Here is an 18,450-nt window from a genome sequence, read left to right on the forward strand (position 1 = left end):
GCAGTGGGACAAATGAATGAGCCCCCAAAAAATGTGTGTACACCACAGGCAATTTCTTTGCTCCCTGTTTCTCCAACAAGCTTGAAATACAGTGGTACCGTACCTTGGGTTAAGAACTTAATTCATTCCGGAGGTCCGTTCTTAACCTTAAACTGTTTTTAACCTGAAGCACCACTTTAGCTAATAGGGCCTCCCGCTGCTGCCCTATTTATGGGTTAGCGGAGTCTGTAACCTGAAGCATCTGTAACCTGAAATGTCTGCAACCCGAGGTACCACTGTAGTTAATGCTGTAATAAAACACAGCATAAAACAAACATGCTACTCCAAAAACGCCCCACTCCAGATTCAAATGCATACTGTACTGTAAATAAGCAATACCCGATCATTCAACAAATTCCAGCAGCACAAATGTAACACAGAAGTGAGTCAGCAAAAACCTAAAGTCATGGATTTCTCAAGCTCAACCTTGTTATCTATATAGAAGGGAATTTTTTAAATAAAAAAAATCAAGTGCATACTTTGGATAGGTCATCCTCAATATCACTCATCTCTTGTTCAATCATCTTCTCTTGTTCAATCATCTTCTCTTGTTCAATCATCTTCTCTTCTTCAGTCATCTTCTCTTGTTCAATCATTTGAACGGAAGGTGATTTTCCCACAGGTTCTAGGAACATCAAAATGAGTACAATTTTTAGATGAAATTTATAGTATTAGCAATAGTCCATCTCTGGACTATTGGATGGATGGCGGCTAACAGATTGAGGTTGAATCCTGACAAGACAGAAGTACTGTTTGTGGGGGACAGGAGGCGGGCAGGTATGGAGGACTCCCTGGTCCTGAATGGGGTAACTGTGCCCCTGAAGGACTAGGTGCGCAGCCTGGGAGTCATTCTGGATTCACAGCTGTCCATGGAGGCACAGGTCAATTCTGTGTCCAGGGCAGCTGTCTATCAACTCCACCTGGTACGCAGGCTGAGACCCTACCTGCCTGCAGATTGTCTCACCAGAGTGGTGCATGCTCTAGTTATCTCCCACTTGGACTACTGCAATGCGCTCTACGTGGGGCTACCTTTGAAGGTGACCCGGAAACTACAACTAATCCAGAATGCGGCAGCTAGAGTGGTGACTGGGAGCGGCCGCCGAGACTACATAACACCGGTCTTGAAAGATCTACATTGGCTCCCAGTACATTTCCGAGCACAGTTCAAAGTGTTGGTGGTGACCTTAAAGCCCTAAACGGCCTCGGTCCAGTATACCTAAAGGAGCGTCTCCACCCCCATCGTTCTGCCCGGACACTGAGGTCCAGCTCCGAGGGCCTTCTGGCGGTTCCCTCATTGCGAGAAGCCAAGTTGCAGGGAACCAGGCAGAGGGCCTTCTCGGTGGTGGCGCCTGCCCAGTGGAATGCCCTCCCATCAGATGTCAAAAAGGAAAACAGCTACCAGATTTTTAGAAGACATCTGAATGCAGCCCTGTTTAGGGAGGCTTTTAATGTTTAAGAAATTAGTGTATTTTAATGTTTCTGTTGGAAGCCGCCCAGAGTGGCTGGGGAAACCCAGCCAGATGGGCGGGGTATAAGTAATAAATTATTATTATTTATTATTATTATTATTATTATTATTATTATTATTATTATTATTATTATTATCTGTTCCAGAACCTTACAATAGCCACGGGAAAAGGTCCCTTCAATAATTTTGCCAACAAAATCAATCCATTTCTCCAAAGTATGTTATAAAACCAAAGTCTGCTTCTGCATGAGCTTATCTTCCAGCAATTAATGTGGAATTGATGCCTATTTGCAGTTTGGGGCAGTCCCACATAATCACCTTTGATACTTTGGTAAAAAGGAAATTAATGTATCATTTGAATAAAGTAGCTAAAATTCTGATCCCCACAAATATTTTGCTTTATGTGGAAGTGTGATGTTCCGGAGTGAGAATCCTCTCCAACCTACTCCATTGTCCTGAGTGAGGTGTTTTGTAATATGGTTGCTGGTGTAAATGGTACAGCTTTCCTCTTCACCTCACAAGTCTGTCCTTATGCGATGACTCATTATAAGATACCCTACTTTACAATCTTTCTTTAAATTGCCATTTCATTTTACTTTTATGCCTGGGGTACTGCATTCCTGAGTTACTGCATCATTAGTACAGCCTCTTTCCTTCCCTCGGGCAGCAAAAAGTTTTGGTTGGTCCTGCGACAACTACACTGGAAGATAACCCACTTTGGAAGCCTGAAGAATTGGGTGACCAGTTGCATCAGGAAGGCTCACACATTCCTTCTCAAGACCCTCCACAATCACTGCCAATTGAAGCCCAAACCCGAAGGTACAATGTAAGTCTGGCAGCATGGGACATTGCATCTATGGGTCCCAGAAGTAAGATCCACAAACATAGCCAGGTAAGCTACAAAAACTGTGACTTGCTGCCTAGAAGTTCCAGTTAATGGCTGGACAGCTCCCTGCTGTTTTGCCAATGCTGCTGGACAGCTCCACAAACTCAGAAGAAAAGCAGGGAATCCAAGCCACACAGCAGCTTGTACGTTTTGCTCTTCCTTTTTTTACCAGGTACTGACAAATAACCCCTGTCCACATGCCCATTGCAATGGATCTGGCACCTGTAATTCATCATAAACTATGCCCACTCAGAAGCACTCCAGGGAGTTCCCAGTTCTACTCCTTTTCTTCATTCTCATTTTGCCCCAGATGCTAGTGTCAGAGGAAGAGTAGCGGGCCCTGGGGGGTGCCTGCCTGCCACACTGCAGTCTCAGTCAATTGACAGTTATTGTCTCTTCCCAGGAAGCCTGGGATTTGCAGTTCCTTGAAGAGCTGGTGCTCTGACTCTCAAACTGGGAGCTTTTCTCAGCACCTTCCATACCACATTTATAGAATTCTTACTGGGAAGCCGTCAGAAATAATTAACAGTGGTATATAATCAACAAGAAAAGATATTGATGGTGGGAATATACGCGCCAAATGATAAAAAGGCAGACCTATCAAAAATTGGAAGATAAATTATTAGATTATAGCGATGAAAAAGTTATAATAATGGGAAACCTAAACAGAGTTATCTCACTACCATTCTAGGTAGTCTTTTGTCCACCCAGAATGGTGGCATTGTAGGTAGTTTTTTGTCCACCCATTTTGCATGTTATTTCCACTGCAAACTGGCATTGATTATATACCACTGTTAATTGTTCTTTGTTATGTGTTTATGTTGTAAATAAATTTAATACAAAGACTACCTAGAATGCCATGGAGAGATGGATTGGGAAGTCCAGGGATGCTAGATAATGATGAGTGCTGTATGATGCATATATAGGTTGTAAAAATGCATGCACAAAATAACAACAACAACAACACGCAACAGCAATGCACCAAAAGGGCTGTTGCAAAGGCAGAACTCTAAGGAGAAAGGAACAAGAATTGTTCCAAAATCTCTTATAAGGAGTTGCAGCAACTGCTAGAGGCAAGGAAAAAGTTCGAAAGGCAAGGACATTATTGTCATCATCATTTTTTTGTGATCAACAAACCAGAAATAAGACAAAAATATGAAACCATGCAAAGCACTGTAATGTTAAGTACAGAGCAAAATATAAGGCAAGCTTGTTTTGTTTTTGCCATCTGACTTTCAGTGAGATTTAACAATGATTTATATTTTTACCTTTATCTTTATCTTTATCTTTATCGACCTCAGGTGTCTCATCAACTTTCACATCCAGTAAGTCATATGCTAATGATATTGAAGCCCTGGAAGCTGCCTTCAGGACCTTTTTGATAAAACAAGCAAATTTCCCATTAGGTTTTTATTTTCCTATTGTTACACAGGAGTAAGTATTTGGGGGGGGGGTGATTAAAAGGAATAAATAAATAAATTTAATATAATACTCTAAACCAGACTTTCTCAACCATGGGTCCCCAGATGTTGTTGAACTAGAACTCCCATCACCCCTAGTGAGAAGGGCCAGCAGTCAGGGATAGTGGGAGTTGTAGTCCAACCACATCTGGGGACCCAAGGTTGAGAAAGGCTGCTCTAAACAGTGGCACAATTAGATAATTGAAAGCACCACTTAAAGAACTTATGTGGAGCCCCTCTTTAGATCACCACATACATTATTTCACTTACTTCAAAATGTGGCCTCTGTCCCAAAGCCCTGCCTTGACAACACCACTGACTCCACAAACACAACAAGAGACCTGCCAGATCACATCAAAATTCCATCTTGTGCAGAAATTGGCTTCCCACACTAGCCAGAGAGGTGCTTTGGGGAAGCTCACAAGCAGGGCACAAAGGAAGCAAACCTCCCCTGTTATTTGTCCAGAGCATCAAGCACGCTGTCTGGACATAATTGCCATGACTAAGAGCTGCCTATAGAACTGACTTCCAAGAATTTGCCTCATTCCGTTACAAAGCAGCACAATCCTAACTATATGTGCTCAGAATTATTAGTCCTGTTGAGACCAAACGGGGCTCACACCCACCTAAGTGGAGTTAGGCTTCAATCCTAAATTGGTGACCAGCATCAAGCACTTTCTGTTCCATTCCATACATTATGTGTTGTGTGAAAAAGCACTTCCCTGAAGGTTCTGTTTATCAATATCACAGGGTGACCATTAGTCCCAGCATAAGGAGACAAATGTCTCTAGGTGCTGTTTTTAATTCTATAAATCTCTACTGTGTCCTGCTTTATTGTCTGATACTCTTCAGCTTTGCTGCGTATTGAAGGTACTGCAAACCCCATGTCAGTTTTGGTTGCCCTTTTCTGTTGGAGTTTCTGCCCTTTATTTCTACATTTCCAACTCTCAGGTGGTAAGAGCTGTTCAACAGTGGAATGGACTACCTCAGAAGGTGGTGGACTTGGCCATTTGGATGGTCATCTGTCAGGGATTCTTAAGCAGCAATTCCTGCATTGCAGGGGGTTGGACTGGATGACCCTTGGGGTCCCTTCCAGTTCTACAATCATATGATTCTATGAATAACTTTCTTGCATTGATAACTGCATACAGAATTATTGTATGGAGGATTCAGAATAGGACCACACGATAGATTTCTATTGCAAAAGGCTATTTAGCCTCAGAAGAAAAGGAATTACAAATAATTTTGCAGAAGCAAGTAAATGAGAATCCCTATCCATTTTCCCAGAGAAACAAGGCAATTGCCACCTATCACACTCCCATTATATAGATGGAAGCTGACCATTAGTCATAGTGCAGAGGTTGCTGGCCAGACAGAACTACTGGATCCATTTCTACAACATCCCTTGCTTCAGTGACATATGTGAACAAGAAGGGACCAAAGATTTGTATGGTTGTTAGAAATGTGCTTTAGTTCCAGGAAGCTGTTTGCTTCTCTGCATGATTACGTTACTTAATAGCAGTTGCCATTAAATTTATTCTGTGCCTGATTATAGCTATTTTGTTTTACTGAATTCTGGTGTTGTATTTGATTGTATAGTATTGGTGTGTGAGCACACATGGGTGGGTGGGTTTTTATATTTTTATTGCTCAGTTAACCACCCAGAAAAATTAGTTTATGAGGGAGAGTAATAAATTTAACAAGCAAATAAATAATAAATACTGCCACCACGCATTAAAGCCACCTGAACCCATGTGGCCCGCTATATGTTGTTGGGACTACAACTCCCATCATCCCTGGCCATTGGTGATACCGGCTAAGGCTGATGGGAGTGGGAGTGCAAAAACATCTGAAGGGTTAGAAATTCCTTATCCCTGCCTTAGAGAGCCATATGCTAACTTCCCACCTCCTCCCGATAATTGAATGGTGCCATTATGGACAGATATTGAGTGATGCCATTACAGACTGATATAGCAAACACCCCTTTTGAAGAAGCACTAATTCAATTAGGCAGCAGTTTATTGCTCCACAGCAAATAATTTTTAAAGACTTACTTCAATCTGATTCCTAGGCACTTCCGGATCATCTTGAAGCGGAATAAGTTCATTTCCTGGTTCATTCTCATTGGCAGCCTGGATTGCCTCTGTGATCAATTTATCAATTGACATCACCTGGATATTGCAAACTGACAGAGAGAACCCAGTTGAAATAGGCTTAGATTTTAGAAACCAGAAGAGAATACTAGCGAATAAGGACGCCAGAGAATTCTGATGCAGATGGAGAAGGAAGCAGAAACTGCTGCTGTTAGTGTGTTTGTCTGTGGTCAGGTATGGAAATCAGTCAAGCAAATACAATCAGGATTTTTCATCAAAGGCTATGCAATCAATGAACCCTTTTAAACACAGTTTTCACATTTCCTTTACACTGAAATGAATGTAAGCTACATAAATAGTTACATAAATTAGGTGACTCAATTTAGAAAGCGGACAACAAGACAGATAACATAGCATTTGGTGGAAAGAATAGACACAGCGCAGGTTGTGATGAATACAGGCCAGAATAGAAACTGCTGCTTTCTTACATCCATACAGTACTACTGAACAGTATCACATGAATTCTACATGGTTTTATCAAAAGCAGCACAGGGATTCTCTTAAGGAATCCTCACTTGCTCCTGATGGAGACATTCTTGGCCATTGTGTTCTAAGTTATTCTCCATTGATGGACCTGAACCTATAAACATGCCATGGGAAGTTGTAGAGTGCATGCTTTGAATGACCAAGGTCTCAGATATAAACCCTTGGCCTCTCTTGACATTTTAATGTCAGGATGTTGTGGAAATACAAAACCCTTTCCTTAGAGAGCTGCTACCAGTACAGATGAAAAAAGAAAAAGATAAACCAGATATCTGGTTCAGTATAAGGCAGCGGTGGAGACCCAGAACATAGATCTCCAGTTCATAAGCGACTGTTGGGATAATGCACTATTAGGAAATTCGAAGAACATCTGCATGTCATGATAATAAGTCACAAATTGTGGTTTACCATGCATGAACAAATCACTTCCACTCTGCGCTGCCCTGCTCATCCTGGTTCATGCTGGGTAGAAACTAGGGACAGATAAATCTGGCAACTTTGGTTTCTCCCCATTTCCCCCATCTTAAATTCAGTTCTCAACATTAGTCTGTGATTTTCTTTTTTGCTGAAGTCCTCATGAAAATTCACCACTATGAATTTCTCTTAATACTGTACACCATATTTTTTTTGTATGAGCTTTCACCTACTATACACATTTTTGTGAAGCAGTGGGCCTGCTAATTGAATGCATTTTTGTATGTTAATTTCACTAAAATTTCTAAACACAATTTACTCTTGTACATATACGCATTCCTTGGCTGTCCTGCAAAATCTGGAAAAGTGCAAATTTCAAAGAATGGCTGTGTTTCAATATGCACATTGTTTCAAAAAGTACATATTGTGTAGGTTTGCCTCTAAATGCAAACTGAACACCATTTCTCCCATATCCCTAGCGAAAACAAACCACAAACTAGGAATAATTGTTTGCTTTGCTCCCAAGGAACTGTGGTATACAGTCAAGATTTGCTTTTGACTGATTATGCTTCATTAGAACAAAACCAACCATGAGCCCTGGTTTGGACATCATGCTAAGCCACAGATTATGGCTTGCTTCTCCCCAAAGTGAGCAGGGAGGAGCAAAGCAGCCCAGCCCATTCACCGTCATATGCAAACTGGATTTAGGAGTAATAGTAGTTTCGTTTGTCTCATCAATGACTTAATTCTGCTCTTTTCAGTGGCTCCTAAGTTCAGTTAACTTTCCTTGGACTGTGCTTAGGTAAAGGTAAATGTACCCCTGACCATTAGGTTCAGTCGCGGACAACTCTGGGGTTGCGGCGCTCATCTCGCTTTACTGCCTGAGGGAGCTGGCATACAGCTTCTGGGTCATGTGGCCAGCATGACTAAGCCGCTTCTGGCGAACCAGAGCAGTGCACGGAAATGCCGTTTACCTTCCCGTCAGAGCGGTACCTATTTATCTACTTGCACTTTGATGTGCTTTTGAACTGCTAGGTGGGCAGGAGCTGGGACCAAACAATGGGAGCTCACCCCATTGCGGGGATTTGAACTGCTGACCATCTGATCAGCAAGCCCAAGGCTTTGTGGTTTAGACCACAACGCCACCTGGACTGTGCTTACCAAGTCAAATTATGCTTTACTGTATCTCATTGATTTTTGCTGGGAGTTCAGTTGGCCGCAAAGAAAGCACAAACACAAAAATGAATCAAGTCAGTAAGTAGGAAGAAGGATGTGGGGGAAGCAACAGCCCTACCTTCTTCCAAGAACTTTAAGCAGGTGCTTTTCCCACTGAAGAGTTTTCCCAAAATGCACCCCTTGATAGGAAATGGGGACAATACAGGTGGAGGTGGTTCTGGCTCCGGAGGATAATAGAGTCCCAACAGTCTATGAATGATATAGCCCAGAATTGGGTTACCCGGTGGAGGTTTATTTGCTCTGATATCTTCAGGTGGGTACCACTCCTCAATCATTTTCTGTAACAAGACAAATTACAAAAGAAAACTGTGTACATTTTCCACCCAGTGCTGCAGTAAAAGAAAATAAAAAATAAAAAGTGGGGTACCAATTAAGACTTCAATTCTAGACACACCTATGTGGAAATGACTCTCACTGAACCAGAGATAACTTCTATCCAAGTAAATATGTACAAGCTGGGGCTGATAAAGTTTTAGAGTCTCTCTATATGCAAATCATCATGAATGGTTTACAGCAATGCATGGCTAACTTGCAGCCTCCTCCAGTGGGACTAATAGCAACTTTGTGGTGTGCAGGTAGGTAACACAGATTATAGAAAAATTGGGAATGGAGGATTTAACCCTTCACTCCCCAATGTTCCCCCCTTAATTAAATTAGCACAGATCTCGACAGAAACATGGTTCTTTGAATAAGTCTGTAAAGAAAAATTTGGAGATCCAGTCACAGAATTTCTGCCTCATGTGTCGTTGGCCCTCAGGCTATTAAAAATGTGGTCCTGCAACTAGAAATTGAAACCATGTGCTTGATTCTGTTCCTGTTAGAGTCACTAGCACACGTGCACACACACACACACACACACACACACACACACACAATACAGGCAACAGCTAAATAGTTCTATGCTTTGGTCTTTAAAACCCAAGTGATGCCTCTGACGTATGATTGTCTAACAATCTATATTAATTGTAACTCCTTTTGAACTACATGTACTCAGACATACTAGATGGTGAATATGAAGTTACTGTTTCCTACATCTAAACTGATGAAGATTCAACTGGTGTAAATATGAATACAATTTTTGATTTCAACAAACATAGGAAAGCAAATGACTTTACAATCCAAGACCACATTTCAGGGGGTGAACATGAAATAAAGTAAAAAGCCTACTTCATCAAATGTATAAAGTGTTGTCCTAAGCTGGCAGGCATATATTCACATGGGTGTGGTGGAGGGAAATGCAAGCAGTGTAGTCAGTAGAAATGAATGAAAAATATTATTTCCTTTCCCCTCTGAATTTACTGATTTTTTTTCTTTCTGCATCCAGACACACATCTACATAGCTAACAATTTAAGATACTGGGTCATGCATTTATTGAAGCAGACTCTAATCCAAGGGTAGTCAATGTGGTGATATACTGATGTTTTTGGACTACATATCCCATCATCCCTGACCATTGGCCACAATGGCAGATTAAAGTTGGCTCTAATAACATATGGAGAGCACCATGTTGGCCATCTCAACCATGATAGCTTATGCTATAATAATTGTTACTTCCCCCCCTGGAACAGACTAACATGGCCACCCCTCTGGAAATTGGGGGGGGGGGGGAAGAGACATGGAGGGTGGGCTCTCTACCATAACTTCAAGACACATGTTGACAGTATCTTGCTTTTCAGTTCCCTTAGAAGGGTTATTTTACTAAACTGTATACACAGGCTAAAAGGCCCCACTTTCAGTTTTCATGCCTGACCAGTTCATTCATAACATTTCTGATTCTCCAAACCATTGTTTGCCTAAAACAGCAAACTATAATGTTGTGCTTTCCCTTCAAGCCAGGATTGGAAACCAGCTTCAAACTGTATTTTCTAATAATGATTTGATAGGCAAGTTTAAAATCATAGTTTGCTGGTTCTAAAGAAAAGGCAAACTGTATTTTACCCAAAACAGGAGTAACTATTTGAATTTGGGTATATGGAAAGAAGAGGGGGAATATGACGATAGAGAGTATGAGCACTCCTCTTCATAGCCTGCTCCCCCTCAGTTTTTGCTGGTTTTGGTCTAAAAACCTGGCTTGTATTAAGCCAGAATGCATCTCAACAGGGAAACTCTACATTAATGTCAGTTAACAAATCAAAGTAACACCCTATTTTCTTGGCTGTTAGCCGACGTTATGCCAGAATTCACAGGTTTGGATGTAATTGGGAACTTTGGCTGAATACAAGCCAGGATCTTTGCGGCGAAGCTGGTACACAACAGCCAGAGGAGGAAAAGTGTGCGGAGGAGCATATCAACCAGAACTGAGTCACCGTTTCCTGGTTGAGATGACATGGAGATCTTCTCACTGGGCCATTATTTTGTCCATATTGTACAACTCTGTGGTTTCTTCTTCTGCACACATCAGAGTTGTAGCTTGCCTTATCATAACCTGGGAAAGCCACTTACTTTCTCAAAGCAATTCAAGGCAAGGTTTTAGATAAGTTAACTCACCACTTATCTCCTCGGCCGAGACCGGGGAAGGAGAAGAGCTATTGGAGATAGATGATGATGGAAGGAGCATTCGGGGGAGGCAGACAAGGGTGTGTTTTCATAGGACATCTCCTCTGCTCCCAGTTTGTGCCTAAGTACACAACTGGAAGCATAGGAACCAGTACTTCAGAGGTGAAATATGCTATAATGTGGAATGGGTTCTCCCCATGTCCAGATCACATGCTTTCATGAAACTCTACAACTGGTAAGCAGTCCATACCTACTTGCAGCTGTCATACAAAGAGGCAATGAGACATTGTTGACTGTGCCCTGTCACTGTGGAGTTTGCATTTCTCAAGGGTATTGAATGGAACTCCCCCAAAATTCTAAAAATGGAGGTATTTCCATTCAAAGCAGCTGCCCAAGCTGAAAGAATGGAACAAGCACATCTACCTTGGAAACAAAGAATCAATAAAAAGGATAGCAGAGCTGCCATAAAGTGCATACTAGCTCAAAGACTGAACTACATCAGGGATGGGGAACGTGTGAGCTTCCAGATGTTGTTGGACTCCATCTCTCATCAGTCCCAGAAAGCATGGCCAATGGACAGAGATAGTGGTTGTAAACCCACCAACATTTGGAGGGCCAAGGTTTTCCATCCCTGATCTACAGCATTCCAAGTTCTAGGGTGATGAGGTGGAGAGAAAAATTCAAGAGCTGTGTTTGAGGTGGCAGGTGGTCTGTGTCCAATATGCTACATCTTAGTGAAATAACTCTGCATAAAAAACAGCAAAAAACAACACAGCCATCAGTGTCATCCTACAGATTAGGAGCTTAAGCAAAATAACAAATCGGGGCAGTAGGCCTATAGAAACTAGTTGCTGGGGAACATAAATAGGAGATTGCTCTTGCAGGCATATCCAGTGTGTGGACTGCCTGCAGGAATTCTGGTTGTCCATGGAAACAGAATGCAAAATGGTCCTTTGGTCTGATCTATCCAGCAGGGCTCCTCTTATGTTACATTATCAAACTGCTTTTGGAGAAAAAGATGTAACTGAATACAAAATTTAAAGCACAGCAAAAGCTAAAACAGAAGCACTAAAAAAATGTCAAGTTTAAATAGCAATTTAAGACCACAATTTTTTTTCTTTTAAAACTGCAGATTAATTAGGCACCAGGTCTGAGTGCCTCTTGCAGTTTTTCTTCTTCAGATTTGGTCACTAAAATTTGGCCCCACAGCTCTATTTTTAAGCATAGAGTCTGTGGTATCAAGATTACAGATGGCACAAAACCACACTTTTATTTCAGCAGAACACTCTATTTGATAAGGGCTATAAACACATTTTGTGATGTACAGCCCAGCTGTGCAACAGGACAAAACACAGAGTTAGGTTATTGACCCAGTGTAACTTAGAATTTTCTGTGCTAAGGAGCAGCAGCTCTCTGTGACTTCAGAGTGGAGTCTTCCCCACCCGGAGATGCCAGAGATGGAATCTAGAACCTTTGGCATGCAAAGCATGAGCTCTTCAAATGAGCTACAGCCCTTTCCCACTTATAGGAAGAGTTGTTGGGCTTCAACTTCCATCAGCCCCAGATGGTTTGCCCAATAGCCAGGGATGGTGGTAGTTGTAGTCGAACAACACCAGGAGGGTCACAGGTTCTCCCATCCCTCCCTCAATAGACATTTGGAGAAACATCTTTGACTACAAGAGAGGTTTCATAGTGGAATCAGCTGTCTAGAGGGGTGGTTGGCTCTCCCCCACTGGAGATCTTTAAGCAGAGATTGTTGAGGATGTTCAAACCATGGGATTTCTTCCACCAATAAGAGGCTTGGTCTCTAGCCCAACTCTATGGGTAGTGTTCAACTAAGTTTTATTCAAAGTAGACTGATTAGGCTGAACTTAGTTGTGTTCAGTAATTTCAATGGGTCTGCTATGGGTAAAACTTAGCTCAATTGCCACCTTATGATTCTATGACCATAGTGTACTGGTATCATAAGGACTGAGCTTAAATCTACAAGCCAAACACATTGGGGGGGGAGGGAATGTACCACTTGATTTCTGTGGGGCAATTTAATGATAGCCAACACTACTGTGGTGTTGATGTGAAGAGAACAGTCTTTGTCCTTCAAAGGAAATCCCTGTTCAAATATACAACCTATTATGAACAACAACTTTCACTTACAGCTGTTAAAACCTAAAAGAAAGAACTAACATGCTTGTTGAGGCAGCCACCACACAAACTCCTAATGAAGACTTACTACTTTACAAAATAAAATGTACCAAAATAAATTGGTTCAGGATGTGGGCACAAAGAGAACATATAAATGTGGTATTAGTTTCCCAAACAAGATTTTTAAAAAAACACTCTATTGCACACAGAGACTATTTGCAAAGATGGTACTGCATAGACTCAAATAAGCTAGTAGATCCAAACCCAGAAAAAAGGTTCTTTTCTCCCTCAATGCAGCCAAATTGATAACAATGACATTTGGAGAGTGACTGCATTTTGAAAAAAATGTATCATAAGATACATATATTCAGAGTTCAATTATATAATCATAGTCCGCTTTTGAAACTAAGGAGAGAAAGAAACATTATGTACTTAACTATAATTTCTCTTCTTAAGATTCCTGCATGGAGATGATAATGATAAAAGCTCTTTCTCAGAAATGCCTTATATAAAAAGTAATGATATCAAAATAAGCTGATCTCAAAATACCAGGAATCTGACTAGAAAAAACTAATTCACCTTTTTATCAGATACCAATTCTGTTGTATGAAATAAGACTACTCATTTTGTGACAGACGTGGTGTTTATTTCACATTAGATTTTGTGGACTCCTTTATGTTACATTTTCTAGCACAGTGGAATGTACTACAATTTAACTTCTGCTGAAATAACAGCTATGTAACTCACTTCTCACAAATTTGTGGTGATCCTGCATATTGAGGTTACTGCATTTGTGTGTCAAACAGCAAAACAGTTGATGACAACACAGCCTTCCAAAATAGCAACAATTCAAAGTATCGCCTAGTCCCAGAAAGGCAGATTATTTAGTACATTTAACTACGTGGGCTAAACTAATATAAACTATTATATGAAATCTATGCAGCATCATGGACAAAAGGTGGCAGTCATGAGCAATGATTTTAACGAGCTGCATTTTCTTCCACTAGGCCATGTCAGTTGGGAGTACCTTATATTCATCATAATCTTTTTCATCTAGTAAATTCATTTTGTCCAGTTCTACTAATTGTCCTGGAGTTGGTTCATCTGGCCAAGGCATTTCAATCTCAGCTTGCTCATAAATCGGTTTTCCTTTTAAGAATAGCTCTTTCCAATCACGCATCAGCTTTATTGGGATTAAGCTGAGGAAATCAAGCAAATATAGATATATATATATATTAATAAATCTGTGGTCAGATTGATGAAAGCATGCTTTCTAAGAATTACATGGATCAATAGCAACACAAAATAAGCAATGCAAAAAAAAGAAGAAATTAAGACATGAACTACTCAATTCAATGTGGCTCCCATGTATTACCAAGCCAAAGTGAGCATGCACAAGCATGTATTGACACACTTCACTCCTCTTTTAGTTTTCCTGCTGCCAATGCTTCCTGGAGCTTTGGCTTAGCATTTCATGTGAATCTAGGCTCATGGTCTGCCTTTCACAGACAAACCAGGAGTGGCAGCAAGCCAAGAACAAACCTTGACTATAGCTCATGGTTTGTCTGGAGCAAGACAAACTACAAGCACAGGTTTAGATGTGATGCTAAACTAAACCAAAGTGCTCTCTGTGGCTAGGAATGCTCCTTACCAGTTCTGTCTGGTTTGCCAGTTCCTAGAAAGGAGCGCATGTGTTGATAACCTAGATTACTACAAAAAAGATCTATGTGGGGCTGCCCTTAGGCCTGGTTTGGAAGCTCTGGTTGGTGCAGAATGCAGAAGCAAAAGTGCTGATGGGGTAACATGGCTGACAACATGAGACATTGTGGAAACATCTGCACTGGCTCAACTGCAGCCAAGCAAGATTCAACGCCTTGCATTTAGGACTTTTAATTAATTTAAGCCCTGAACAACTTAGGGTCTCTTACAGACTGCATGAACCATTATATCCCACCTAGATCACTGAGATCATCTGCAGGAGCGTCATTCACTGTCCCCCAAATTGGCGAGACTCATTTGACAGCAACAAGAAACTGAGCCTCTAGTGTAATTGGCCTGGTCTTCTGGAAGACTCTGCCAATAAAGTTTCAGCAGGAACCTTCTATTTAAACTTTAAAGCACCTGTTGAAAACTTTCCTATGCTGCCATTCTTACACTGACAATGAACATACTATCATTCTGCAACAGCTGATTTTAAAATGTGTATATGGTTTTTATTGTATGGTTCAATGTATGTCTGTGGGAAACCTCTGTGATATGTACATTTTTTAAATAAATTAATTAATAGGAGATAAACTTGCAAAATACGCAGATGGCTTTCTCCTTACATCCAAACTATTAAGAGAAACATGAACTGCATAACAAAGAAAAAGCAAATCACAAAGTTACAAATATACTCGTTTCTTACATAATTAAATGTACAGGATTTTTTTTCCTTTTTAAAAATTAAATGACTAATGATATCACCTAGGTCAATGATGGCGAACCTGTAGCCCTCCAGATGTTACTGGACTCAAACTCCCATCTGCCCCAGTCAGCTTGGCCAATGGTGAGGGATGGTGGGAGATGAAGTCCAAAAGGATCTGGAGGGCCACAGCTTACCCATCCTGAATTAGCAAGTGTTTGGACTTGGTTGCAGATTGTTCTGCCTGTGGCTTCTTGGCTGCTTTACTGGCCAAACTATTGGGGCTCCTAATGAAGAAAGATCTATTTCTGCAGCTTTGGAATGAGTGTCGAACATTTACAATCCCCAGTTCAGGGGGGGTAAAGCAAGTCAAGTCCCGCCAGAATAAAACAACTTACTTGTTTGTCAGCGTTCGGTATTCTCCTATTTTAGTTGATAAGTCAATGATTTGCTCAACCATTTCCCAACAAATTAAATAGTGCTTCTTATAGCGATCTTCAGCTCTTTTGGCAGCAAGCATTGCATGTAGCTGTTTTTCTTTGATGGCCTGTTCCTCCTGCTCAATTTTCTCTTGCTTTGCAAGAGCCTAAAAGGAGTTGGACAAAAAAAGTAAGCAGAATGTCATCCAAATTTCATGATCCCTGACCACAGTCCAAAATCCATGTGATCTCACATGACTTCCTTCCACTGCAAAAGTTTTCTCTCTTAATGCCTAATTTTCAGTGGTGCGGGTTTGAGCTTACTTTATCACCGTGAGATGGCCAAGAGTGGTGTGCATTTGTGACTAGCCGAGCGGGGCTGGATTGCTGACCTGTTTTTCCAACACTGCACATGGCTGCCAATCACTATTAGGGAGAAGGGGAGGGGCAAGCCAATAGGGAGCTCAGGGAGAAGGCTGCACAGTGATGACTAGAAGCCAACACATACAAACACAGCACTGCTATGTGCACTCTGTAAATTAGCCGTAACCCTTACATGGGACAAATCTCCACCTGGCAGCACAAGATGAATGCATTCACATCCACAATGCATACCATTCTCAGCGCTTTCAAGCTGCATTAGAATGCAACCAAACCTAACACTTAGTATGCATATATGCTACAACAGCTCATGCTCGCCCAAAGGATAAATAAAATACATTATTATTATTATTATTATTATTATTATTATTATTATTATTATTTTGTTCTGGCCTTGCATCCTCTAATTCTGGCAGTAGATTAAGAAAATAATGTTCTGTCCAGGCTTACAAAGTTGCTTCCTAGCCTAAGCGAAACTGGTATATTGGAGGAGTTGATAACCTTCCGCTTCCACCCAGTACTAAGATTCAGCCATTTTCTGTGTCCTTCTATTCTGCTGATTACGTGGGTTTCTTTGGCAACAAGTTGGAGCCCTTTAACCATATACCTCCAAAGCAGCTTGAAGGCAAATTCAAGTTGGAATAAATGCAATTGTGAATGTAAGAGACAAGACAGACCAAGGGCTTTCTTTAAAAGAAGATGACGATGGAGGAGGAAATAATGAATGTTTACCTCCTCTCTGTCAAGAGCTTCTTGGAATTCTTTGAGCCGTCTCTCCTCAAACTGCTTTTCTCTGTAAATCCTGTTCTGCCACATCACTTCTTTCTCATGCCGCACATGCAGCAGTTGCACAGCGATCCTCCGCTCTTGCTGGGATTGTCTCATTAGCCGGTTGATGAGCTGCTCTTCTCTATATGCCTCCTGAAATAAAATTAAAAGACAACCTACGATAGTATGCTTAACTACTTCCACCCCTTGCTATGTATGAAAAAAGCAAAAGAACAAACTGAAAATCCATGGTAGGGCCTAAATTCACTTACTTGCGAGTTTACTCAGTTGAACTGAGTGGGACCTGCTTCCAAGTAATCACACATAACTTTGCACTGCACATTAGATTACTCCCTGCTAAGTGTTAAGGAGGAGCCCCTGCATGTACAGTCTGAAAACTGCTAAAACTGCTGCCCCTTGAAATTTCAGCGTTGTGTCAGCTTTTTCTTGCTACCATTTTGCTTAACATCAAGCCTGATGAGGAGCTCTGAAGAACAAGGCTTGTTTGCAGTTTTGGTTGGACTCCATAAAAACTATGGCTGTCAAGGGTGCTTCCCAGTCAAAGGAATACACACAGCAGACAGTTAACTCTTTATTGTCAAATACCGTGTAACACTTAGCTTTGCTTCTACAGCTCTAGATGCTTACACACACTATTCCAGGTTTGCGCTTTATGGAGCAGTTGCAGCAACAGGGGGCCAGTCCTCATCTACCAGCTTGTGTATCTTCCCCTGACAGGCTGCGCACAAGCAGCCAGAGACTATGCCTGCATGTAAACTTCCTCTGCTCATCCCTTTTCAATCCCCTCTTGGTTCTGGGAGACAGTGGAGCAGGAGAGGGTGGGGAAGCACCCAGCCCTTTACTTGCCTGGTCTCCCTCTCCCTCCTCTTCTGATGCATCCTGTGCTCCACCCTGCAGCTCTGAAGCTTCCCCTCCTTCCAACTTTTGCCTCTTGGCTGGTACAGTTCCCCGCAAATCACTGACCCCCACTCCCAAGTCAGACTCCAGCCCCCTTTTCTGGTGCACACTTGTCAGTGTCCCGCCAGTCCCTGAAATTGCCAAACTACAGATTTCCCTCCACTAATGGGCCTCACCATGATAGTTGTGTATCTTAGCACAAATGGATTGTTCCTTTGTCAGTGTATATCCCAAAAATCTGAGAAAGCAGTACATCTAACTCACTTCTTGTGCTTCATGGGCTATTAGCTGCTCCCTTAACATCTTCCGCCGTCTTTTCTCCCGTTGTTCGCGGGCAAAGGTATCCTCCTCAAGACGTTTCTGAATTTTCCTGATATATTCGTCATCTGAGTAGGTGTTCAACAAGTCAGTGATGGCTGGAGTTGTATCCAGTTCCTGTGTATGCATTACCGAATGCACCATGCTAAAAATAATAATTGGGGGCATCAGGTGTTATATAAATATCTATGTAAGGCACAAAGGAACTGCCACCAATCTGTCTCATCAAATGTTGTGACTATTGTCAATGATTTTCACAGTGCCGTCAATCCTTGCACAGAGCTTTGCAGTTACATGGTGTGTGTGTGTGGAATCAGAGCATTTCAGGAAGCGCCTTTCCACTTTTGCAGCTTCAGCCTCCTATGGCTCTCCAGGGCCATCTTGCCCCCATGATACCTTGCTCTGAGGAAGCATTCTATGTCACAGATGTGGTGCCCTTCTTCAGAGGGGAGGCACTTTGAGGT

The 18,450-nt window shown here is 41.6% G+C and overlaps 1 protein-coding gene across 3 annotated transcripts in view; it reads right to left on the reverse strand.

The window, feature by feature from the left end:
• Nucleotides 1-18,450, reverse strand: part of LOC118077328 (sperm flagellar and cilia associated 2) — a 104,814-nt gene that overhangs the window by 69,723 nt on the left and 16,641 nt on the right. For all 3 annotated transcript variants that reach the window (XM_088653329.1, XM_060280324.2, XM_088653330.1), the window contains exons 7-14: nt 17,933-18,131; nt 16,715-16,903; nt 15,581-15,768; nt 13,806-13,977; nt 8,198-8,417; nt 5,908-6,038; nt 3,662-3,767; nt 519-664 (exon numbers count right to left, since the gene is read on the reverse strand). In XM_088653329.1, the coding sequence (XP_088509455.1) occupies nt 519-664; nt 3,662-3,767; nt 5,908-6,038; nt 8,198-8,417; nt 13,806-13,977; nt 15,581-15,768; nt 16,715-16,903; nt 17,933-18,131 (1,351 nt within the window). The remainder of the gene's footprint in view (nt 1-518; nt 665-3,661; nt 3,768-5,907; nt 6,039-8,197; nt 8,418-13,805; nt 13,978-15,580; nt 15,769-16,714; nt 16,904-17,932; nt 18,132-18,450) is intronic.

Source organism: Zootoca vivipara, chromosome 10, assembly GCF_965207765.1.
Source record: "Zootoca vivipara chromosome 10, rZooViv2.hap1.1, whole genome shotgun sequence".
Taxonomy (NCBI): Eukaryota; Metazoa; Chordata; class Lepidosauria; order Squamata; family Lacertidae; genus Zootoca; species Zootoca vivipara.